The 22,707-nt window shown below is 41.1% G+C and overlaps 1 protein-coding gene across 1 annotated transcript; it reads right to left on the bottom strand.

Moving 5' to 3' along the window:
- Positions 1-7,479: 7,479 nt before the first annotated feature.
- AGR2 (anterior gradient 2, protein disulphide isomerase family member) lies at positions 7,480-19,406 on the bottom strand. The gene is made up of 8 exons (XM_061586481.1): positions 19,326-19,406; positions 16,009-16,164; positions 14,349-14,412; positions 14,097-14,149; positions 12,459-12,532; positions 11,074-11,137; positions 9,369-9,452; positions 7,480-7,761 (listed from the first exon to the last, which is right to left on the bottom strand). Exons 2-8 carry the CDS (start codon positions 16,154-16,156, stop codon positions 7,712-7,714), a joined length of 537 nt encoding a protein of 178 aa, XP_061442465.1. The 5' UTR covers positions 16,157-16,164; positions 19,326-19,406; the 3' UTR covers positions 7,480-7,711.
- Positions 19,407-22,707: the final 3,301 nt, after the last annotated feature.

Raw genomic sequence — 22,707 nt, 5'->3', positions numbered from 1 at the left:
TCCCGGGTAGTTAACCCTAAGATCCTTAGAGGCCCTATCAAAGGCTGGAATATAATGTTCGTTATCCTCACCCCCCCACAGTTTAGATGCAAGAAGACTATCATTATTGGAACCAGTCCTGGCGTTAAAGTCTCCCATAATAATTATTAAGGCTTCAGGGAACTGGGTCTCCAACTCTATTATATAGTTGTCTAAATCATCCCATGATTGGTCAGTATTTACCCTTGTCACAGCTGGAGGCATATAAACATTGATTAGGAGAAAGAATGATATGTGAAACGTCAACAGGACGGCCATAGCAAGATTGTGGCATGGCTGTATGCTTCTAGAGTGAGCAGTCAATGCAGTGGAGATTAATATACCCATGCCTCCTTTAGCTCTGCCTTGGAATTTAGCCAGAGATGGAGCTGCTGGTAAATCAATAGAGACAAAGCCATCCAGGGATAAGTTGTGTATAGACCAGGTCTCCTGGAGGAAAATTATGTCATATTGGTTTAGATAGTTAATCAGATTTGAATTGTTCTGCTTGGCGTTCCATCCTGCTATGTTCCATGATAAGAAGTGTAGAGGAGGGTTGTTCAGCAATGTTTTTTGACAAATACAGAAGGGTATTGCTGATCCGTGTGGAGGGGATATTATTGCAGGAAAGTGTCAGTGCAGTTCTTCAATTCGGTTCAGAAGGCCTGTATCATCCACAAAGATTGCACCAGATGACGTAAAGGGAACTGCATGGTTGGTCCGCATTTGAGTAGGCTTAGATATGAGCAGGTTAGAATTGGAGGAGAAGGTAGCAGAATTTATTTCCGAAGGACTCATGCCAGATTTCATATCCATTAAGTGCTGAATTAGGTGGTGAAGTTTATGGATAATCATCGCTCGCTCAGTATCCGGTAATTGAGAGTAAAGTTCCGTGAGCTGGAGCTCCTCCGGTTCCAATTCATGCATTAAAGTTGACAAAGTTGGGGTCCGACTAGGGAGAGCAGCAGATCGACTTGATATTGAAAGATTAAGCTGTGAAGAAGACTTTAGAGGGTCATAAATTGATGACGTCCCTGTCTCATAAGAGGCCAATTTAGGAGATTGTGTAGTATAGGTCACTAGTGGTAAAGGAGAGGCAGAATTAATGTAGTAACGCTGTATTGTTAGACCCTTGGTCTTAAGGTTCTCCCTTATACAGTGAATCTGACTGGCTATAGCAGGAGAGTGGAAGGTGACAATCAAGCGCCAGTAGTCAGATTTATTGGCTAGGTTGACCATGGATTTAATATAGTTCGTACGATGCAATGGATGTAATAGTTGGGCGAAACAGTTATCCAAAAATGGGATACTTGGAAAAGAGGCCAACGTCCCAGGGCCCTTAGGTTATACGACACTACCAGTTTACTGGGTTGAAGTACAAGCTTCCAGGAGCGACGCTGAATATTAACTGAGGGGAAGCTTGTAGCCGATTGTGGCATCAGTAGAGGAGGACTTGTTTCCCAGACCTTGTTTGAAGATTCACATCTGGAAGATTTGCCCCATTGTTTTGTAGAGGAGCCATTCTTTTGTGGGCGGCTGTTACTTAGTTTGATCTGATGTTGCTCCCTCAGGGTGTGAACCGGCGTCTGTGTATCCAGAAGCTTGAACAATGGTTTAAAGTTCATTTTCTTGTCAGAGGTAGGTTTGGTATTTTTGAGATTCTTTGGTTTCTTGTGTTTTCTTGTTTGCATTTGCCTCCAAGTGGCTGGGGGTTTTTTCTTCAAGAACCTATTCTTGTATTTACCAACTCCACCTACAGTCGCCTTTTGCTGGGGACTGGTAGGTGGCGTGGTTGCCAAAGTTCCGTGTTCCAGAGTATGCTGAGGAAGATAAGGTCCCAGTGTTTTCACCAAAGTAGTGAGTAAGTTGTTAGTTTCCGCGATATACATTTTGACTAGGCTCAGTTTTTGGAACAATAGTGGTTGCCAGCCCAAGCCAGGAGTCTTAGGAGAAGATAAAGAATCAGACGTTGGGTGGCTTGCCTCTGAACTCATCTCGGGTGAAGATAATTGTTGTCTCAGGGGTTCATGGTATGAATCAATAGTAATCACCTCGGAGGGAGGTCCGTCATTAACTGAATTTGTGGTGCAATTAAAACCAGCATCTAACAGCTCCTCAGCCAGGCTCTTAGCAGCTACATTTGCTGCATATGTTTTTACTGAGAAGGGTTGGTCTAAAGTCCATTCATGTAACGTTGGTGGTATAGGATTTAATTCCTGCTTGTTTTGTGGGAGTGATAAAGAATACGATGAATCATGAATGAGTGGAAAATAGCTCGTTATTTTGGCTTGAAGTTTACTTGTCAGGGTAAGATCCTCCGTGCCTGTTCTCAGCTCCTGATCGGATCTCCTTGTTAAAGCCGTTACACATATAAATTAGAGTAAGTTAAAAGGAAAGTTTCGTTCTTAGTTCCAGAAGGTCTTGGGAGCTTTATGATAGAATTTATCTCCCAGATGGTGTAATTAGTTGATTTATTGGAATGCTAAAACAGTTTGTGTTCAGCGGATGACGTAATTAATGGCTGTATCAACAGCCAAAGGTTAATGGCATTCCAGATCCTTCTTTTAACAACCGTCTTGATAAACAATGTTTCAAACATAAAGTGCTCTAATACTGTAGAGGCTTGCAGTCAGGTACTCAAGAATGTTATAACTGAGTGAGCAAAAGCTAGTTACGAGTGCTGGGAGCAAAAGACTAAGAGCAGATATAAACGCGTCTTACCGGATGAGTAGTCTTACCGGAAGTCGGTGCAATTCCATTGTGGGACATGCTGGGAGCTGGTGGGGCATTAACTCACATCACGTGTATTTTATTTATTTATTTATTTATTTATTGTTTGATTTATATCCCACCTTTCCTACCAACAGGAGCCCATTTTACCTGTTGATCTCTTCTAGGTGTTGATGGAAGCATTACCTTTTAATTCTGTACAATCATGCATCCTCTCTAGTTTAGCGGTTGCTATTTATCACCTCAGATATCAGCATTGTATCAGCACTGATCATCCTCAAACCCATTGTGACTTTGGTGCAGGATGGGAACAGTGCCACCTCCCTAGGTATAAGACCAGAAATGGAACTCCTTCATATTTCATGAGAAGTGGAGTTCCATAATTTATCCTGAGTTTTCAAAAATCCTTAATAAGCCCAGAAATTTCTGTTCCTCTGAGCTTTTCAGTCTCCTTCCATTAGACATATAGAGGCAGCTGCATCAGGTGGCAGATATCGGGGTGGGGGGCTTATTCTCCTTGAGTTTCCTAAGCTCTGAGCTTCCTAACTTAGCCTGCTGCCCATAGATACAGTGAAGGAAGTTGTCACAGAGTCTTGGCCTTCATCAGGGGTCAGTTCAAAGTGAAAACACAAAGTTCAGAGATCTCTGGCAATATAGAGACGTTATCAAAGATTTAATGCATTGCCAGAGATCTCTGAAATTTGTGTTTTCACTTTGAACTGACCCCTGATGAAGGCCAAGGGTGTATGAAAGCTGAAAAACGTTGTTGTTGCAAATAAAATCACTTAAAGCATCTTGTGCTTTTTCAGTCACTTTTATTGATCAAAATCCTTTAGCCTCCTTTGTATTATGCCCTGAGAGAGAGACATCAGCTGCTACATCCTTGGTGCTCATTATATAATGTGTCTTTCTGACATAATGAATTTCTGACATAATGGATCTTCTGTTCCATTTGGATGTAGATAATTGCCAAGGATTCAGGAGCTTTTGGGGTATCCACAGATTTCTCTCCAGGAGGATTTGCCTGAAATGTCCCAGGTCTAGTCCTAGCAGTGGCTTGAGGCAAAGCATGAGAAAGAATGCCATGAGTCCACTTTAGGAAAGAAACCTCAGATCATTGGTGGGCCTCCTTCCTCCTTCTTCCACTTGTATGAATGGGGTGGGTCTATGGAAGAGCACCATTAAGGGCAAGAGGGAGCATAGTGCAGAACCCTTGGTAGATTAGTCAGCACAGTGGGATAAGTATGAACTGGAAAGAAGGGGCTCATTGTTTAAATTAAAAAAAAACATTTTTACTTCCTGTTGGCTGCCTTCCCCTCTGGGAGCCTCACAAGCAAGGAAACTTAGAACACTGGCACCTGCTGGGTGCACCTAACAGGTAAGATTATCATTAGTTTGATGCTTCAGTGCTGAACTTGCAAGCATATAAATGTGCATGAAAATGAACACGTTTTGAAAACAATGAGGCTGATTTTTACATTCACACTTTAGGATAACACATGACCTCTCAAGAAGGAGCTGCTGGTTTCATCCTTTTCATCTCAATTATAACTTTGGTGGATCATAAGATTTTGAAAGCAGTTGATGGCCTCCCTGGCTAGATTGCTAACATAATCTCTGGGATCAGCCACCACTCATCATATGTTCAGAGGCACGTGTTACCAAATTCTTCCAAGCTACACAGGGACCATGAAAGACCAACCCGAATTGTGTTTGCATTTTGACAAATTTAGGGGGCAATACAATATCTCAGAGACAAGATCAGGTCTCCTGCTTCCCTGGTGCATTCACTATAGCAGCCCAATTTCCCTGTTTTTTAAGGTTTGATAGAACTATCTATTGGCTATAGGTACATTCTTAAACTGCAAGGGTTTTTTTTTGCCAATTAGTGAATTTCTCTGCTTTTTAATCTGGGAGGAAAGAAATGGGATCCTGTGCAGGTTTGCTGAGAATTGAATGATTATTTGCATGCTTATTGAGTTCAGTGGGATTTACTCCCATGCAATCATGCTTAGAACAGGTAAAACTCACCATGGAGAAGGAGGGGAAGGAGACAGGAGATGGAAGGAGGAAGGGAGGGGAAGGAGGGGGGAGGGGATTGGAAAGGGAGGGAGAGGGAGGGGCAAAGGAAGGGGGGAGGAAGGGGCAAAAGGGAGGGGATAGGAGGGGAGGGGTGGGCAGTTTGATCATTTGCATGCTTTGTGAGTTCAATGGGATTTACTTCTGTACAATCATGCTTGGGATAGGTGAAACTGACCTGGGGGAGGGGGAGGAAGGAAGGGGGAGGGGAAGGGGGAGAGAAGGGGAGGAAGGAAGGGGGAGGGGAAGGGGAAGGGAGAGAGAAGGGGAGGAAGGGTAGGGTGAGGGGAGGAGATTGCGTAAGCATGCACTGGGCAGAGGGGAAGCCCCTTTCCTTTCCAAAAGGAAAACATTGTGAACAGTATCTGTATTTTTCACAGTTTCCCCCACCTTTTTATTCTACAGCAGGCACATGTAGTCTCCCACCAAAATTTAAACAAAAGCTGTCCCTGGCCACATCCACACCAGACCTTTATTTCACTTTAGATAGTCATGGCTTCCCCCAAAGTGTAGTTTGGCAAGTGTAGTTTGGGAAGTGTGCTGAGAGTTTCTGGGAGAGATCCTATTCCCCTCACAGAGTTACAGTCCCCAGAATTCTCTGGGAAGAAAGGCTGACTGTTAAACCACTCTGGCTACTGGAGCTCTGTCAGGGGAATAGGAGTCTCCTAGCAACTCTCAGCACCCTTCACAAACTACATTTCCCAGGATGATTTGGGGGAAGTCAGGACTGTCTAAACTGAATAACTGTCTGGCCTGGGTGTGTCCCCTGATTAGCCAAGCCAAACAGCTGTGATTCTGGCTTTTAGAACACTGGCAGTTGGTTCTCACTGAGCATGCCCAATGTATTAATAGACTTCAATATTACATTTCTTAAATTAACTAAAAATCAGCCATGCATTTTTTTTAACTTTTCAACTGCAGAAGATAAAGGTCAGAGTATAGGGCATGGTCAGTAACAGGATTACAGGCACTCTGTGAAAATGGCTGATTTTTTAATTAATTTCAACAAATTATGAGACCACTGACAGAAAAGAAGTCCAACAGTTGTCTGGATTTCCCCCCCTTCATTTTACACCTTGAACTCTTGATTCTCTCTGTTTTGTGTATTGCCATGAAAATGTAGAGGGTTGTTAAGCAAGTGTTTCTGAGTTCAGGACTATAAGTTTTGTAAGATTTTGTTTTGATATGAGCTTATGGGAAGCAGCAGAATGGCATGGGGGTATTTTCAATTTATCATTGCGGAATGTGGAAAAGTCTGTGCTGGCTATAGTATATAAGCCACTGTCATGGCTTCATAATAACACAACTATTGCTAGACTACAGGAATTTCACAAGATAGTGAAACTCTCAAGAGTCTTAAAAGAAGCACTTTTCAGTGTCTTTCAGAAACTCAGTGGAAGGCTAGAGAATGGATCTGGCCTTGCTTAGGGGCAGTGCATAAGATCAAGAAGTCCTGCATATTTGCTGTTGTTGTTGATTATCCAAATGAAAATTTGTAAATTCTACTTAATCATCATTTTCTATTTTGATATACATCCAGACCCATTTGTCAATGACAATTGTGCATAAACCAGGCTGAGTCTAAGGTCATGTCCTTAAAGCAAGGATGGGGAACCTGTGGCCCTGCAGATGCTGCTAGGCATTAGACAAATTTAGGGATGGTGTATCTGTGGCCCTCTGGAGGTTGCTGGACTACAACTCCCACAGATTCACCATCCCTAAATTTGTCTAATGACCAGTTTTGGCCAAGCTGGCTAAGGCTGATGGGAGTTGGAGTCCAGCAACTTCTGAAGGGCCCCACAGCCGTAGACAAATTCATGGAGATAGCGAAGTAGAAAAAAACTCCAATTTCAGAGGTAATCTCCCAGTGAATGCTAACCCCAAAGGAAGATCCCACAGGTGGGCTTCCTGTAAGCATCTGGTGATGTCTGTGAGAATCAGGATTCTGGACTAGGTGGACTTTTGGTCTGATTCAGCATGAGTGTTTTATGCAGAACACAAGTGTGTTTTGAATGGGTGTTGGTGGTTTTTGTTTGTTTGTTCAGCCTTGTCCTGCACACCTTCACATGTTTGAATCATTCTAATCTATTTGGTTTGGGGGGGGAAATTTCTACAGTGCACTTGTAGTCCATAATATGCCACACCAACAGAGGACGTTGCCTCACCATTTCTGCTGTTTCAGGTCCAGCACTTTTCTTTTTAAATAATGTTTTAACTTCAGCTTGAGCAGCTGTTGCGGATTTTTAAACTGTACATTGTATCCCCACCCACTTCCATTTCCTGACATAGGAAGCCGCTCTATGTTGGGTCAGACCATTGGATTATTTAGCTCAGATGCTGCAGGACTCCAACCCCCATCATCCCCAGCCAGCCTGGCCAATGGTCAGGGATGATGGAAGATGGAGGGCAACAACTTCTGGAGGGGCACAGGTTCCTCACCTAGCTCTAAACTGACTTGCAGCAGTTTTCCAGGGCTTCAGAAAAGAGTCCTTTCCAGCCCTACCTGGAATTGCCATAGATTGGCATGCTTTGATCTGTACACAATTAAGTTTTAGACATTTTTAGCCATGTTATTTGTATCTTTGGAAATATTTTAGGTAGTTCTAAATAAGATCACAAAGTTAGACAGATTCCAACAGAGCAAACTCCATAAAGTGTTTTTTTTATTTTGATTTATAGAAAACAGCATAGTGTTTTTATTCTTATTTTATAAAAGCAATCAATATATAATACCACACAGTTACAAATGAGTATTTATAACACAGTTATCCTGTAGGAAGTTGTGCATAGTGTGAGTTTTTGATATGTATATCCAAGGCTAACCTACACATTCAGTAGGCTGAGCTGGAGGTGGAAGACCTGAGAGCTTGTCTGTCTTCTTTCCTTACAATTCAGTCTTCCACAGCTTCAGAGCTTTCTGCATATTTGCATACACTAAGGGGAAAAAAATAACCAGAAATCAGGGAGAGGCAGGTGTGTACAAAAAGTAATCCATTATTGAAACCCACATTATGCATGTCAATTTTAACTCCCTAAATTATGCAAACTGCAGGAAACCAAATCTTGCATTAATTTCCCAGCACCTACAATGGAAGAAACAATGTATGCTGTTTATCTATACAAATATTTGTATATCTCTATTCATAAAAATACCTCAAAGCAGTTTACAACAATCATACATATACGCAATAAAAACCATGTAAAAATTTAAAATCAGAGACAGAGGTGAAGACTGTTTCACATGACATTCACATGGCATTCATAGAGAAACCAGCAGCCTCTAACCCCGGTTACACAAATGTATGCATGCTTGTTCAGAAGTAGGGATGGACAAATCTGTCCAGTCATTTTTCTGTTTCTCATTTTTCTATTCTTGTCTACATTTCCCCGTCAATCTGTGATTATTAGTTTTTAAAAAGTCGTTACGAAAATGTGTCAGCATCCGAGTGGGCATTTCTCCTGCTATACACAGTTTTACATGCAATGTTTCCCAATAGAAGGCATTATTGTATGTGTTTTTCACTATGATATTTCTTTTAATGCACACTTTCCCCTAAAATACACACGTTTGCACACATTATTTTGCTGGAGAACTCCAAATGTGGAGACATGAATTTTGAAGAACAGCTTCATTTGGTTTGTGTATTTTTTCCGGAAGTGCAAATAGGCTTGCATTAAAATGTGCCCTGAACTAATTTTCTCCCTTATCCTTACTCTGAAGTCCCAATGTGATCAGTGGAACTTTCCTCCTAGCAAATATGCTTAAGGCTGTGCCTTTTAAACCCAAAAGCTGTTTGTTTGGGTTGTTGTGGCGCAATTTCTCAGGACAAACAAAATGTCAACCTACTTTTTCTTTCCACCAAACGCATCTTTCTTTCAGAAACAGATATTTCTAAATGTCTAAGATAAGTTTCCATAGGGAAATTAGCCACTGAAACTGTACATGTATTATGATTTTAACTTATAGTAACAAATTTATTTATTTAAGCTATTTGTATACTAATTAATATATATATAAAAATCTCTAAGTGGTATACAGAAGATAAAACAATAAATCTTGGCACAAGGTAGAAAAAGCATTTATAGTGCACCTTTTCCAAGACTGTCTCAGTAATTCTTACAAAAAACATCCAGCCCTGTAAAGTAGGACAGTATTAATTTTATCACCATCATCCCATATATGGACGGGGAGGTAAAGCTAAGCAACCAAGCCTTGGCAAGTGAATTTTGTGGCTAAAGTGAGACTTAGGTTGGGGATTTGCAGCTCAAAGTGCAATGCGAAACATGTAGCCTCAGAAGTAAGCTTCCATTGAGTTCATTGGATAAGCACATGTAGGACTGCAACCTTAACCACTACACCAGCTTTCTGGGTGTATGTATGAAACACAGTAAGGGGAAGGGCATCTACATTAATTGTGTTGCGAGATTCTAATTGGTGGCTTTCCGATGTTGTTGGGCAACTGGAAAAAGCTCCTACTGTAGGATGGCAGATCTTCCTTTGTTCCAAAGCTACTCTCCAGGCTCAGATGGGAAATACTTACATAATGCGATATCTGAAGGCTCATAAGCATAGAGGCGGTTTGAATATCTTCCAGTAACATCTGCTCTAACTGTCAGTGAAGGATCTGGAGAAGGGAAAGAATGAACGTGTTTACTTTCCATTTGTAGCTGTCTAAGAGGCCTAAATGACAATGACCTGCTATACTCACACAGAAGATGCTTGAACACAAAAGCACTATGTGATGTTCTTAGTATAAAATTATCCAGTAGTGACTTTCCATTTCTGCTTATGCACATGGGGACACCTAATTTCCATTGATCCTCCTACCCTCTGCAGTCCCCCATACACTACAAAAAGCTGCTCCTGGTGGTTGGGGTGGGGGACTCTGGAGTAGCATGGGATGTGGGGTGGAGGACTACAGTAGGTTGGAGGAATTGGCAAAAACTTGGTGTCCCACTTTCTGCAACTGGAAGTGCTTTCTAGTTAAACAGTGTGTCTCCCTATCTTTTATAAAGCTGTTTATAGCGAGAATAGGAATTCTAGATTGTGTTATGATTTCGAAGCTAGATCTAGTCAGGTTTTGCGCTGTTTAACTGGAAAAAAGAGTATGTGCACTATACCATTGCACAGACAAACCACAGGGAATCTGGTTTACATTCCTCTCCATGGCTCTATGGGGCATGTTAGTTGGTTGCAATTATTCACTATTTACAGCCTGATACCCAGGATTGTACAGGAATTTTAAGAAGCCAAAAATCAATGCAATTTTTAATTCAGTGGTTGAAATAAGTGCAGCTTTGAGAGGGCAGTCCCCTATCTTGATTCAAAAAAAAGTGTCCAATTATATATGAGCACATACAAAAACCTGCTCCTTGATCTTTGCCATCGTGCAAAGTTTGGTTACAATATCTTCAGAGGTGTTCAAATGCATAGCAAACACCTTTCCAAAATCTATAGTAGATGTCGTAGAGATAGGTATAGATGTTATGGTGCCTGTGTTAGAAAATCCACGTGCTCCCTCATCGCAGTTATATGTAGCTGACAATTTATAAACTTTTCATGCAGGGATGGGGAGGCTGTGGCCTTCCATATGTTACTGGACCCACAACTCTCATCAGCCCCAGCCAGCATGGCCAACGGTCAGGGATAATGGGATTTGTAGTCCAACAATATCTGGAGGGCCACCAGATGCCCATCCTTGTTTTAGTGGTGCCCACATCTGCTGCTCCAATCTGTCGCATGGTAGCACCAGCTTCCAGTCTCTGTGCTCCTATAAATGTGTACATTTGGAAGACTTCTAGGTGGGCAGTCAATTTTTTCTATGGGTTGGGCCAGAAGAGCAGAAAAAGAATTGCTCAGAGGAGCAATTTCAAACAGCCAACACCTGGTGGCTGTTTGTATATTTGGGCCATAATAGTTTGTATGTTTTGGGAATATTGTTTATATCGTTGCCTAGTACTGCAAAGACAACTAGTTTTAGACAAGTAAAAAAGTACCATAGATAATAATTGCCTCCTTGGCTGGATAAACATACTTGAGAGGATGTCGGATGTCATCCCATAATCAGTGATGCTGTGAAATATGCCCACATGTACGTGTTTCACCTTTTTGGTTTTCCCCACATTCACACTGAATTGCGGGAAGAAAACTTTATTCCACAATAAAGTGTTAACGTGTATCATTTGATACATCTCAGCCTAGAACCCATTTTTCAAGCAGATCTCTTTTACCCCTGAACTACTTACCTACAAACAGGATTCTGGGAACATACTGGCCATCTGGTGAGAGATGTTTGTCTGTGGTTTCATACTAGAACAAAAAATAAAATCTAAATTCCAGTGTTAAGTATCATTTAAATCACACACAGCAGAGACACCTATTAAACCAGGAGTTCTAAACCAGATTCCATGGACCGCTAATGGTCTGCAAACTTCATTCAGGTGGTCCATGGCATGTCCACATTTCATATTCATATTGATTTTTAATTATATTTTTATAGCTTCTTTTATTTCTTATATTGTATTTTATTGCATTACAGCTTGAACTCTATACAATTAAAATTATACATCATCTAGCGCGGTGCATTGCAACAACAGGCAGAAAAAACATTAAGGGGTCTGCCAAGAACATTATTAATTTTCAAGAGGGGGAAAAGGTTAGGGAACCACTGGTCTAAACATTAAACATTACCTCAACATAATGAAAGGTTAGGTGGCGTAGACAGCTACATGATAGCTGTCCCAGAATGTATAATATAATAGCATTGAACCATGATCAGGATTTGATGAGCATTCCAATTGTAATGGGCACTCCCACCGACTCCATTGCACACCCAATATTTTTCCCGATATGGAGCTAATATTCACATAGGGAAAATGTACTAAATTGTTATATTTGAAGAATGCAAAGTGTTTATTTTGTGGTGAACACATGTGTTGGGAAGTTGCTCTATGTATTAATTTTCCAAAAATCATGGCAAAGTAAACACAGGATTGTTTTTATAAAATGAGTATAAATATTCACCATCCCTCCCCACTAGGGGTTGAAGGATCTGTCAGTTTTGGTTCTCCCAGTTTCTCATTTTTTCCAGTTGTAAATTCAGTTTTCCTCATTTCTGCAGCAATTTGCATTTTTATTACAAAAAATCTTCATGAAAATTCTTCAGTATTTTAATGCAAATTCCCCCCAGTTACATTTTTGTATGCAGTTTTGACTAATGCACACGTTTGTAAGCAATTTGTCCTAATACAATGCATTTTATATGTATTTTTTCATGAATATATTCATTCTTATACACACTTTCCCCCAATATATACATTTTTGGTTGGAGAACTGCATTGCAAAATTCAGATAATTGTGAATTTTGAATGATGGCTCTGTTTTGGTTCTCATATTGTTTTGGAAAGTGTGAATTTGATAGATTCAGCTTTAAATGTGAACTGAATCAAATTTCTTCCCCACTCTTACACACCACTACCCCTACACAGACTTTATGTCCATTTTGAAGAGGTGCCCTGTGTGAGGCAACTCTAGATAGCATTACTAATGATTAGGTAGACCTACATGAAACTTGGCCGGAACGCTTTATTACTAAACAGAGTACTTGATCAAGTGTTACTGTAAAACTTACAACAAGATTGAGGAGAATAAACTGCTCAGCCAATTTCTGTATCTCTTTGTGTTCAGCAAATACCTTCTTCAGTGCTAGAATGGAAGAAAAAAGTTAGAATTGCTATATGAACAAAAGAATCTGAAAGATTATATTGCAAGTGCCCATCAAATAAAATTCATGAACTCTCAGTGTTTAAGGCTCTCATTATTAAGTCCTGATACAGAGCACTGTAAAATGATTAAAGTGATCAGCTAAAGAAGCAAAAGTCCAGAAAAAGGCCCGAGTAAAAAAGGAGGTTGAGGTTACCACTGTCAGTGTTTTTGGTTATTGAAATTTGGATTCTTTTGTCTAGCAAAGAAAGTGACAAGAAGGCTAAGGCTGCAATCCTTAGTGCAATCCCACATATCTGGGAGTAAGTCCTATTGAAATGAATATGACTTACTTCTCAGTAGGCATGGCTGGAATTGCAGCCTAAGACAGGAAACTACACATACTGGTTTACTTGCACTATGCATAGATTGCTTGTCCTGGAACTCCATGCCAGTTTAGAAATGAAACATCAACTGTATAATCTAAGGAGAGAGGTGCTGGATCTCAGTTCTGCCTGAAAGCCACACCCTCTAATGTGGAAGGCATGCTGGGTACTCTCTGGCTGAAGCAAGGAAAATGCACACAGTGCATTTTTGGGTGGCCAGCACTGAGGTGTAATTAACTGAGAAACCTGTGGCCCTCCAGACATTGTTGGACTCTAACTCTAGTCATCCCTGACTACTGGCTGGGACTGAATTGAGCTGGAGTCCAATGACATCTGGAGGGCCAGAGCTTTCCTGTCCCTAACACAGTTCTTTACATCATTTCTAAATTGGCTTATATATCATCCAAAATATATTTTGTCCCAAGCACAGAGCTGGAGTTCATCAAGGGCATCATGCCCTTGGAACAAGGTATAAGCTCAGCAGAACAACCCAGATTGATCAAGTTGGAGAAACTTCTCTCCTTTCCAAGACAAGAATCCATCTGGGTTTTTAGGAGGGGAACTTGTGATCTTCTAAGCCATGAACATAAAAGAAAAATGAACCACCAATAAGTCCAAAGAGACCCTGTTCAGACAACACATCCACAGATAGGAGAAGCACAATTTCATCCAATGACTTGCCTGTAACTTCTACGTATTTATTTGAAGCTTCAGACAGACCTTGCATGCACACAATTTATGTGAGCTATATTTGTACAATTGGGGACCCTACAAAATGCAAGGTACTGTCAATTCTATGCATGCAGATTAAATGAACAGAAAATGTCTTCACAACTTTGCCGCCCTGGGCTCCTGCCAGAAAGAAGGGCAGGATATAAATCAAATAATAAATAAACAAATTTTGAATGACTGCATGGAGGTTTGACATTCATATGTCAGGTGAACAGGCTAATGTTCTGAACATTTTAGCACCAATTTGTGAACCTCCATTTCTGACTGTGATCATCTATGAAAGGAAATAGAAACCCCTGTTTTCCATTCTTCTACCTCCCCAGTTATTAATTATAGGGTGGAATATAGATTACACTATATTAAGAAGAGCTGATTTCTGCAGGGGTGGGGGCAGTTAATTTGCTTAGATGAAGACCAAAAGATTATGCATCTGTTGTAAAGAACTGTACCTTGACTATGAGGGCACTCTTCTAAGTGGTGGATGATCATTATAGGTTTGTTGCTGAAAAGAAAAGACAATCCATTTCAGAATCTCACAATAACAGGCTATAAAGAGAGCAAAACTCAGGATGGACCATAACTCAATGACTTAGGACTTAACATACTGGAAACAGGCATTGAAAGAATTCTTATTTCTTAGTGGGAAAGAACTTCACATAATGTGGTGCAAATCACTTGGAGGTATATTGGTGGGAACTTACTTTGTCCTAGCTTTATGGAGAGCTTCTTCATAAGTCTGAGTCCAGATAAGTTGATCTCCCCAGCCTAAGGCAAATGAATGGAATTTAGTTTTAAAGTATGTTATGGTTGAGGAAGTCTTTTCATAACCAGTTGAGTCCTGAACAAAGGCAACCCGAAGTAACAAAAATCCATGAATTTCCTGCTGTATTGCCTCATGCTTCTTAAGCCCAGCTGCCTCCTGATACCATCATATTTTCAGGGATGTTTAAAAAAGTATTCTCTTGATTCATTGCAATGATTTCTTCAATAGCTGGCATTAATTTGAACTTGCATTCTTTTCAAATTCAGTGTGAAATTTAGATAACTACCTGATACTAATTAATTACCCTCTGTTGGAGGAATCTTCCTCGAAGCGTCCTTATTCAATTATTAGTATACTATATCCCCCCCTTCTTATTAAGAAAAGCCACTTCTTGAATACTATTACTCTTTTGTGAATATGGCCCACTTAGGCTGCAGTCCTGTACTGATTTATCTGGGGTTAAGTCCTATACTGCAATCCTGTACTGACTAATCTTTCCCCCACCCATTGCATGTTTAATAAGGTTTATAAACCTATTCAAACATGCAGTTGGGGGAAGGAGATGTGGAGACTGCAAATTAGGGTTTAAACCCTGATTAAACAAGCAGGCGGGCGGGCAGAAGCAGTAGCATTTGGTGGGCGGGATAGTGTTGCTTACCTTGTTTCTCCGCACTGATGGTTACCAAGATGGAGAGGTGAGGCAGAAGGGAGGTTGGTGCAGTGCAGGTGGCTGGTGTCACCAGCAATGGTGGCTGGTGGCTCCATATTCAGTGGGGCAATGGAATATGCTTTGGGTTTTATCCGAACTTTAAAAGAGTTGTCCAAGGTGCTGAACCTATGTTGGGACCAGGTTTCAGCACCTTGGACAGGTTCTTGAAAGTTTGGACTAGAACCCGGAGCAGATTTCACTGACCCATTGACATGGAGCCACCAGGAGTGTCAAAACGAAGTCAAGTAAGCAACACCATCCCGCCAGTTGCTAATGGGGAGGACACACAGGTAGGCTCTTTGTATGCATCTCCTACTCCCTCTCCCCTCTGCATTTTAATTAGGGTTTAAAACTCTGATTAAAAATGCAGTCAAAGGGAGGAGAAGGACATGAATGCAGGCCTGTCTGACAGTTACATCACTCTGAGTTGACCCAACCTGATCAAGGCGATCCAGGGCTGCCTCAACCCAATCTGGCTGAATCCCAGGTCAACCAGAATGGGTCTGGTTTTGCTCAGGATCTGGGATTTAGCTGGATCCAGTGAACAGCCCCAGGCTGTAGCCAGCCTAAAAGTTTAGGGGAGGCGCACCAAAAAAGTAGGGGGGGGAGAAAAATATATAATAAATTTAATCATTTATTTTTTGTTTAAAAAAAGGGGGGCAGAAAAAAATTAGGGGGAGGCCCCTAAGCCCCCAATTACAGCCTGTACAGCTATAATCACCACATCTGGGGTATCAAGTGTCATAATCTTAACTATGCACTGTGTGAATAAGTACTTCCTCATGACTCTCCCATCATTCAGCTTCACTGAATGACCCTGGGTCTTGTCTTATGAGAATGGAAGAAAAGGTGTCCCTCTTCCTGCAGAACTCTGTTTGCATTTCCTTACCTCTGGAAAGGGTCTGTGGTAGTTTTGGGCGGGTCTCTTTTGATTGTTTTGTGTCCTTTCTTTCATTTTTGGTAGTGGTAGTGTCTTTAGCTAGGGTATACGAGACAGCAATGAGCAAAAGCAACACCGATACTAGGCTCTTCTCCATGGTTAAAGCTAGGGGGGAGAAAAAGCAGTTAAACACTCAGCGGCATTCCGTAACATGAAACTATTAGGGAAGGAACAATAGTGGCATGCAATAAATCCTCAGCCTACTATTGGCTAAATCACAAGCCCCAATGTGAAATTACTAGGAACAGCGTGGTCACATTGAAAAAAGGAGCAAATGAATGCTAAAGGTCATGAGCAACAGATATGTATATTTGGAACTAAATCCCACTCAACTCAATGGAATTTGCTCCTAAACCTGCATAGGATTGCAAGTGTGCAGTGCAGTGCAATCTTGTTTATGGTTAATTAGAAGTCCATCAGTGTTGAATGGGGCTTAGTGCCAGTTAAGAGTGTGCAACATCAGTGGGGAACCTGTGGCTCTTCAGATGTTGCTGAAATATAGCTCTCATCATCCCTGCCCATTGGCCATGCTGGCTATGGCCGGTGAGAGTCCAACAACATCTGGAGGGCCACAAGTTCCCCACTCCTGGTCTATAGGCCTTAGGCTCAGCCCTGCTTAACTCAATGTCTTTATGCATGTAAAGTTTTGTTCTAAACGTACAGCCTGATCTTATTCCCGTTTACTCAGATGGAACCCCCACTTGGAACTTGCTCTCAGGTAAGTGCATATGCAGTCTTAAAGTTTTCTGAGCTTTTTAAAAGCTGTGCAATCATTTTAGAATGAATGTATCTCAAGATACTAATTCTTCTAGCAGTTTTAAACATTCTCCAGTGCTCTCATTCCTAGCTTGATAGTGAACCCAATTCTAATTTAATCTGAGTAACCCCCTAACTACTGGTTATGGTCTGTTGCTACTAAGACTTGGCAATTCTGTCTCCTTTTGGCAGATTGAAAATTTGACAGAAGCGAAGGGTTTTCGTTAGATCTCAGGACTGAGTCAACAGTGCTGGCCTATTACTGTGCATAGTTTGATCACTGAATTGGAGGTGAAGTGGTTGTATGCTTACATCCCCTAAGTATCATTTCTCAAAAAACATTTTCAGGAGGACATAGTGACTCCTGCTCTGTACTTGGGGTGAAGCAAGCAGGAATCCACATTATCTCACTACCCTAAATTACCTTGGGGGTAAAATCAGTGGAACATAAGTCAAGTCTAGAAGGGACAGCCCAAGACATTTTGCTATCTGAAGCAAAGGACAATTTCTCTCTCCCACCTCCCCACCCCTGCAATTCCATATACAGAAGAAAATTGTACTGGCAAATGGATCCTACTTGAACATTGGTTAATTTAGGGACCAGAGGGCAGGCTGTATGTCACATACAGCTGGGCCCTCCACTCCTATGCCTCACCATCATTCCATGTCTTCCAGGATCTGGCACCTCACTCTGCCTAATCACAGGACTGGCCTGAAATTTTGATAAATGTTCCAATGTAGACCCAAACTACATGGAACAGCAACAAACCCGTTTAAAGGCAGGACTGTCCAATCACATATATAGTAGAAGTAGGCGGTAAGTGTCTACCTTAAAAAGTGGAAATGGTGCTGCATCCTCCCTCCCCCCCCCCATTAATCCATGCAGCATGTCCCTCCAGATGCTCTCCTCCCAGATGAACTTTGATACTAGAGATGAGCCCAGCTGGGGAAAAAGATCTGGGAAAAGGAGTTGAGGAGGTAAATAGCAGAGAGGGAGAGCTCAGTACATCTCATCTGCACACCCTTTTTGGCTCTTTTTGATTGGACTCATTGGGGCAGCCTTGCATTTAATAGGTCTGCCTACATCAAATTTAGCTCAGGACTGTATCTTCGAAATTGTGGCACCATTTAGAATCCTTGGGTTGCTGCTCTGAAAACCAATCAGGGCTGATATGGCCAGGATATGTGTACCATGCTCAAAATCAGGAACGATTTTGAAGCAGATTACTTGAGAATATATTCTTAGCAGCTCATACTGTGACCCTTTGGAAACAATGGTGTCACAATGCCTTTTCTGAGGCTTCAATCATAAACACATTAACTTGGAAGAAAGCTTGAATGATATCCAAAGGAGATGATTTTCAGGTTTGGGATCTGTGTTTTTACAAAGAGACTGCAATTCTGTACATACTTACATGAGAGTAAATCTTATGCAATGCTTATCTCTGAGTAAACATGAACAGGATTGTGTTATTAATGAGAGAGAGATTCTGATGTTTACATGGAGAAATTAAAATAGGAAAAGTTTGGAGGAGCGAGGGTTCTTTTTTTTTTTTTTAAACCCAGGCTACAAGGACATTGTTGTTACCTTTGAAGCTGCAGGGATATTAAGTAAGCTAATATATGCATCTAGCATAGGGTTGCCAGGTTCAGGGTCTGAGACTGATCCTGCATCTTTAAGAGAAGAGAAAGTCAGCCAATTCTCTCTTCCCCCTGCACAACATTTAAAGATACAGAAGACCTCTTGGAGGCTGGGCCTGGCAACCAAGTTGTGCAGGGGGAAGGGAGCATTCCACCTTGTGGTTTTTCCCATTACAGAGTTGCAAGAACACCTCCACTTGGCTGACTTTCTCTTCTCCTAAATATGCAGGATCAGTCTCAGGCCCTGAACGTGGCAACCCTAATCTAGCAGAGTCCTTTTTAGAGCACCACCCATAACCATGGATGCTTTCAGCTTCAGCATGAGGGAAGTGCTAAGAAATACAAATGGACAGAAAATGGAGAAAACTGTAGAGGGATGAGTGGGAAACTCTTCTTCTTCCAAGAAGTCAGTGGTAGAAAGTTAAGATTCAGAAATCGCTCTGGTGATAGTAGAATATGGAAATCATACCACTATAGATGAAAATGCAGCTTTTAAAAAAAGCATTATTAGAAAGTGCTTCTATTTGCTAAGGAGGAAATCAGACAGCAAATAATAATTTTAAAAAATCAAAGGCTGTTAGCAGATCAAAAATGGAAAAGCAATTGTTGACAAAACATTTCCCCCAAAAAAGAATAGGTTTGTAAAGCTAAAAAAACAGCCCTGTAGTCATAAGCATAGTTAGCAGAATAAATAAGAAGACAGCACACTCTAGCTGCTTTTTTTTCAGCAAATGCTACCTCACTGCCCTTTCACTGCTAGAGTTTTCCCAGCCCATTCTTTGTTACCTGCCCATTAATAAGTAATCTGATTCACAAGCTCAGAAGATTCTAAAGAGGTGCTTTGCTAAGCCCAGAGCGGATAGTCTTACCTTCTCTGCCCTCCTTCTTCTTTGAAGAACAGCTAATATGTTCCAAGTTTCAGTGTGAACAAGGAAGGTGTGGAATGGCTATTTATGCACCTGGGTGCACCTGATCCCCACCCACAAGCTTGGTATTTGAATACTTCAGCTACAGGAACAAACCTCTCTCTTTCTTTTAAAGAAAAAAATAAAAATATTTTTTTGCAAGTAATAAACACATAAATGTTACCTCCTTATATCAGTCTAGTGGTTCTAGAAAACTAGTATTTTGGGTTCTACATGAGTTTGAGAATATATATTTTGAAATGTGGGCAGCAATCCAAATCCAGGTAAGCATAAATCAAGACTTCTGATTTGCCCAAAGGCTGATTTGGCTTTGTGTGATTGGATAGCCAGCTTTCGCCTAAGGCACAGGCTTGTAATTCCTTTGAGAATATGAAATTGGATATGAAATTCAGTAGTTACTTAGATGGCCATTCTACTAAGTACAATGCAACAATTCAGATCAAATAATCAAAAAGACAAAGGAAAATTCCAAATAATCATGGAACCTGAGAGTTCTAAAGCTGGGCTGGTGTTGGCCTACAACTCCCATCATTCCTGACCGCTGACTATGCTGGCCAGGGCTGCTGAAGGTTGGAACCTAACAACAGGGCTGCAAGTTCCCCACCACAGTTATAAAGTGACTTTTAAATCACTCCATTGTAAAATATGTCCCCCATTTTTTAAAAAAACAAGTCCATGACCATCTATGTTCAGCATACAATAAATGTATTGTGCTTCTTGGAATAGTATCTATTGCCTAGCAACAAACAGTAATAGTTGTCACACAGATTCCCCCAAAGATCTCAGTGATCAGGCAGGGATATAAGGGATCAGGTGGCCCTTAAGATATACTGAACTCAAGGTGTTAAGGGCCTTGTAAATTAATACAAGAACCTTGAGCCTGGCCTGGTGACATATGGGCAGCCAATGCAAGCTTTTAAGCACTGAGGTTGTGTGCTGGTGGTAGTCTATCCCCATCAACAGTCTAGCTGCAGCATTTTGCACTAGCTTGAGCTTCAAAACTTGCTAGACTCCAACTCCCATTATCCCTGACCACTGCCCATGCTGGTGAGGGCTAATAGGAGTTGGAGTCCAAAAAATCTGGAGGCTACTATATTGGCTATCCCTGACCTGTACCTTAACCCTTTGTATAATGTAGACATGTAGAAAACAAGAGCATCCTAGGCAATGCAAATCTGTAGTAATATGCTACTTGTCAACAGCAGCTCCATTGTGAATGTTTGCCTCAATAGTTCAGCAAAAAACGTTTGTAGCAGTTTGGGTTGACCAAACGTCTTTCAGGATGACTTGTTAATTGATAGCAGCAGACCCAAACAAAATAAATTGAAAGGCTTGGCAGAATAAAGCTGAGGAGGGGGTGGTTCCACACATGTATCAAGAATCTTCTACACATGTGCACAGAAAATACTTTTTTTACCTTTATATTTTTATGTACACACAAGTCCTGTACAGCTCCCCCAGCTGTTACACATTATACATTTAAAGCATATTTCACCCTCCAAAGAATCCTGGGAACTGTAGTTTACATTCCCCACATTTCTGCAGCATATTTGCAATTTAAAAAGAATAAATCCTCATGAACATTTCCCAGGATTTTAGTGTAAATTTCTCCTAATACACACTGTCTTGTAGGCAGTTTTGACTGATGTACACATTTTTGCAAGCCATTTCTTGTCATATAATGCATTTTTGCATGTTATTTTCATATATCCATTTTTATGCACACTTTCCCCTAACATACACATTTCTGTATATGTTTGGTTGACGCAGTGCATTGCAAAATTCAGATAAATGCAAATTTTGAAGGCTAGCTGTGTTTTGGCTCTCATATTGTTTCAGATAGATTTGGCTTGAAATGCAAACTGAATGGAAATTCTCACCCATTCATCCCTAGTGGCTACCAAGCAGAGGTAGGTGCTTTTTTGGTAGTGGCTCCCTGAATACGGAATAGCATCTCCGGAGAGATCACATGGCACCTTATCTATGGTCTTTTTAAAAAAATGAATCTGTTCTATGGGTTTTCGTATGGTTTTTATTGTAATTTATTGTTCTGGTTTCTTTTTTCCTTTTTTCCTTTTATGTTTTTAAAACTTGCTTAGAAACTTTTTCATAGCAAGCGACTAATATATTAATCACCATCATCATCATCTCCAAGCTTTTTCATGCTGTCTCTATTGTAATTGTTGTTTTTTACTGTCTTTGTTTTGTTGTTGATTTTATTCATGACAAATTGTATTTTACCCTCTCTTTCTAAACCTTCTGGGAAGTAAATATTCATATTATACAGCCACAAGAGTTAATGACCTTGCCCCATACTCTGACCTTCATCTTCTGCAGTTTAAAAGTTTAAAAAATTGCCTGGCTGATTTTTAATTAATTTAAGAAATTTAGCATTGAACTGAATGATGTCGGGCATGCTCAGTAAGAACCTACTGTCAGTGTTGTAAAAGCCAGACTCATAGCTGCTGCACTTGGCTAATCAGGGGGCCACACCCACACCAGACCTTTATTTCACTTTAGACAGCCATAGCTTCCCCCAGAGAATCCTGGGAAGTGTTTGTGAAGGGTGCTGAGAGGAGATTCCTATTCTCCTATTCTCCAGTGGCCAGTGTGGTTTAACAGTAAACCACTCTGACTGAAGCTCTGTGAGGGAAACAGGGCATCTTCTAGCAACTCTCAGTACCTCTCACTAACTGCACTTTCCAGGATTCTTTGGGAGAAGCCATGACTGCCTAAAGTGAAATAAAGGTCTGGTGTGGATGTGGCCAGGGACAGGTTTGGTTAAAATTTGTGTGGGAGGCTACATGTGCCTGCTGTAGAATAAATAGGTGGGGGAAATGCTGAAAAGCAATGATACTGTTCACAATGTTTTCCTTTTGGAAAGGAGAGGGGCTTCCCCTCTGCCCAGTGCCCGCCCATCCAATCTCCTCTCCTCCCTCTCTTCTCCCCCTCCCTGCCCTCCTCCTCCCCTCCCTGCCCCTGCCCCTGCCCCATGTCAGGTTCACCTGTCCTAAGCATGATTGCAGGGGAGTAAATCCCACTGAACTCAATAAGTATGCAAATGATCAAATCTGCCCTCCCCTCCTCCTTCCTTCTATCCCCTCCCTCTTGCCCCTTCCCTACCCCTTCCGTCACCCCTCCCTTCCCATCCTCATCCCTTAACAATTCCTTCCTTCCTCCTCCTCCTGTTTGAAACACAAAAAGCTGTCTTCACCATCATATGACATCGACCAATAAAAAAGCTTTGAAATTAATCAAAATAAATTTGACACAGATTTCTAGGATGAATAATGTGAGAAATGTAATTTTCTAGGTTAGAATCTTT

Source organism: Rhineura floridana, chromosome 10 (genome assembly GCF_030035675.1).
Source record: "Rhineura floridana isolate rRhiFlo1 chromosome 10, rRhiFlo1.hap2, whole genome shotgun sequence".
In the NCBI taxonomy this organism is placed as follows: domain Eukaryota; kingdom Metazoa; phylum Chordata; class Lepidosauria; order Squamata; family Rhineuridae; genus Rhineura; species Rhineura floridana.
Note: the sequence above shows the minus strand (reverse complement) of the source record. Positions and strands in the feature narration are given on the sequence as shown.

Excerpts from the sequence above, each read along its gene's own strand:
- AGR2 (XM_061586481.1), bottom strand. The coding sequence starts at position 16,156 with ATGGAGAAGAGCCTAGTATCGGTGTTGCTTTTGCTCATTGCTGTCTCG. Across the intron at positions 14,150-14,348 it reads CTCCATAAAGCTAGGACAAA|CAACAAACCTATAATGATCA; the intron begins GTAAGTTCCCAC and ends TTTTCTTTTCAG. Across the intron at positions 12,533-14,096 it reads AGAGTGCCCTCATAGTCAAG|CACTGAAGAAGGTATTTGCT; the intron begins GTACAGTTCTTT and ends CTTCCATTCTAG.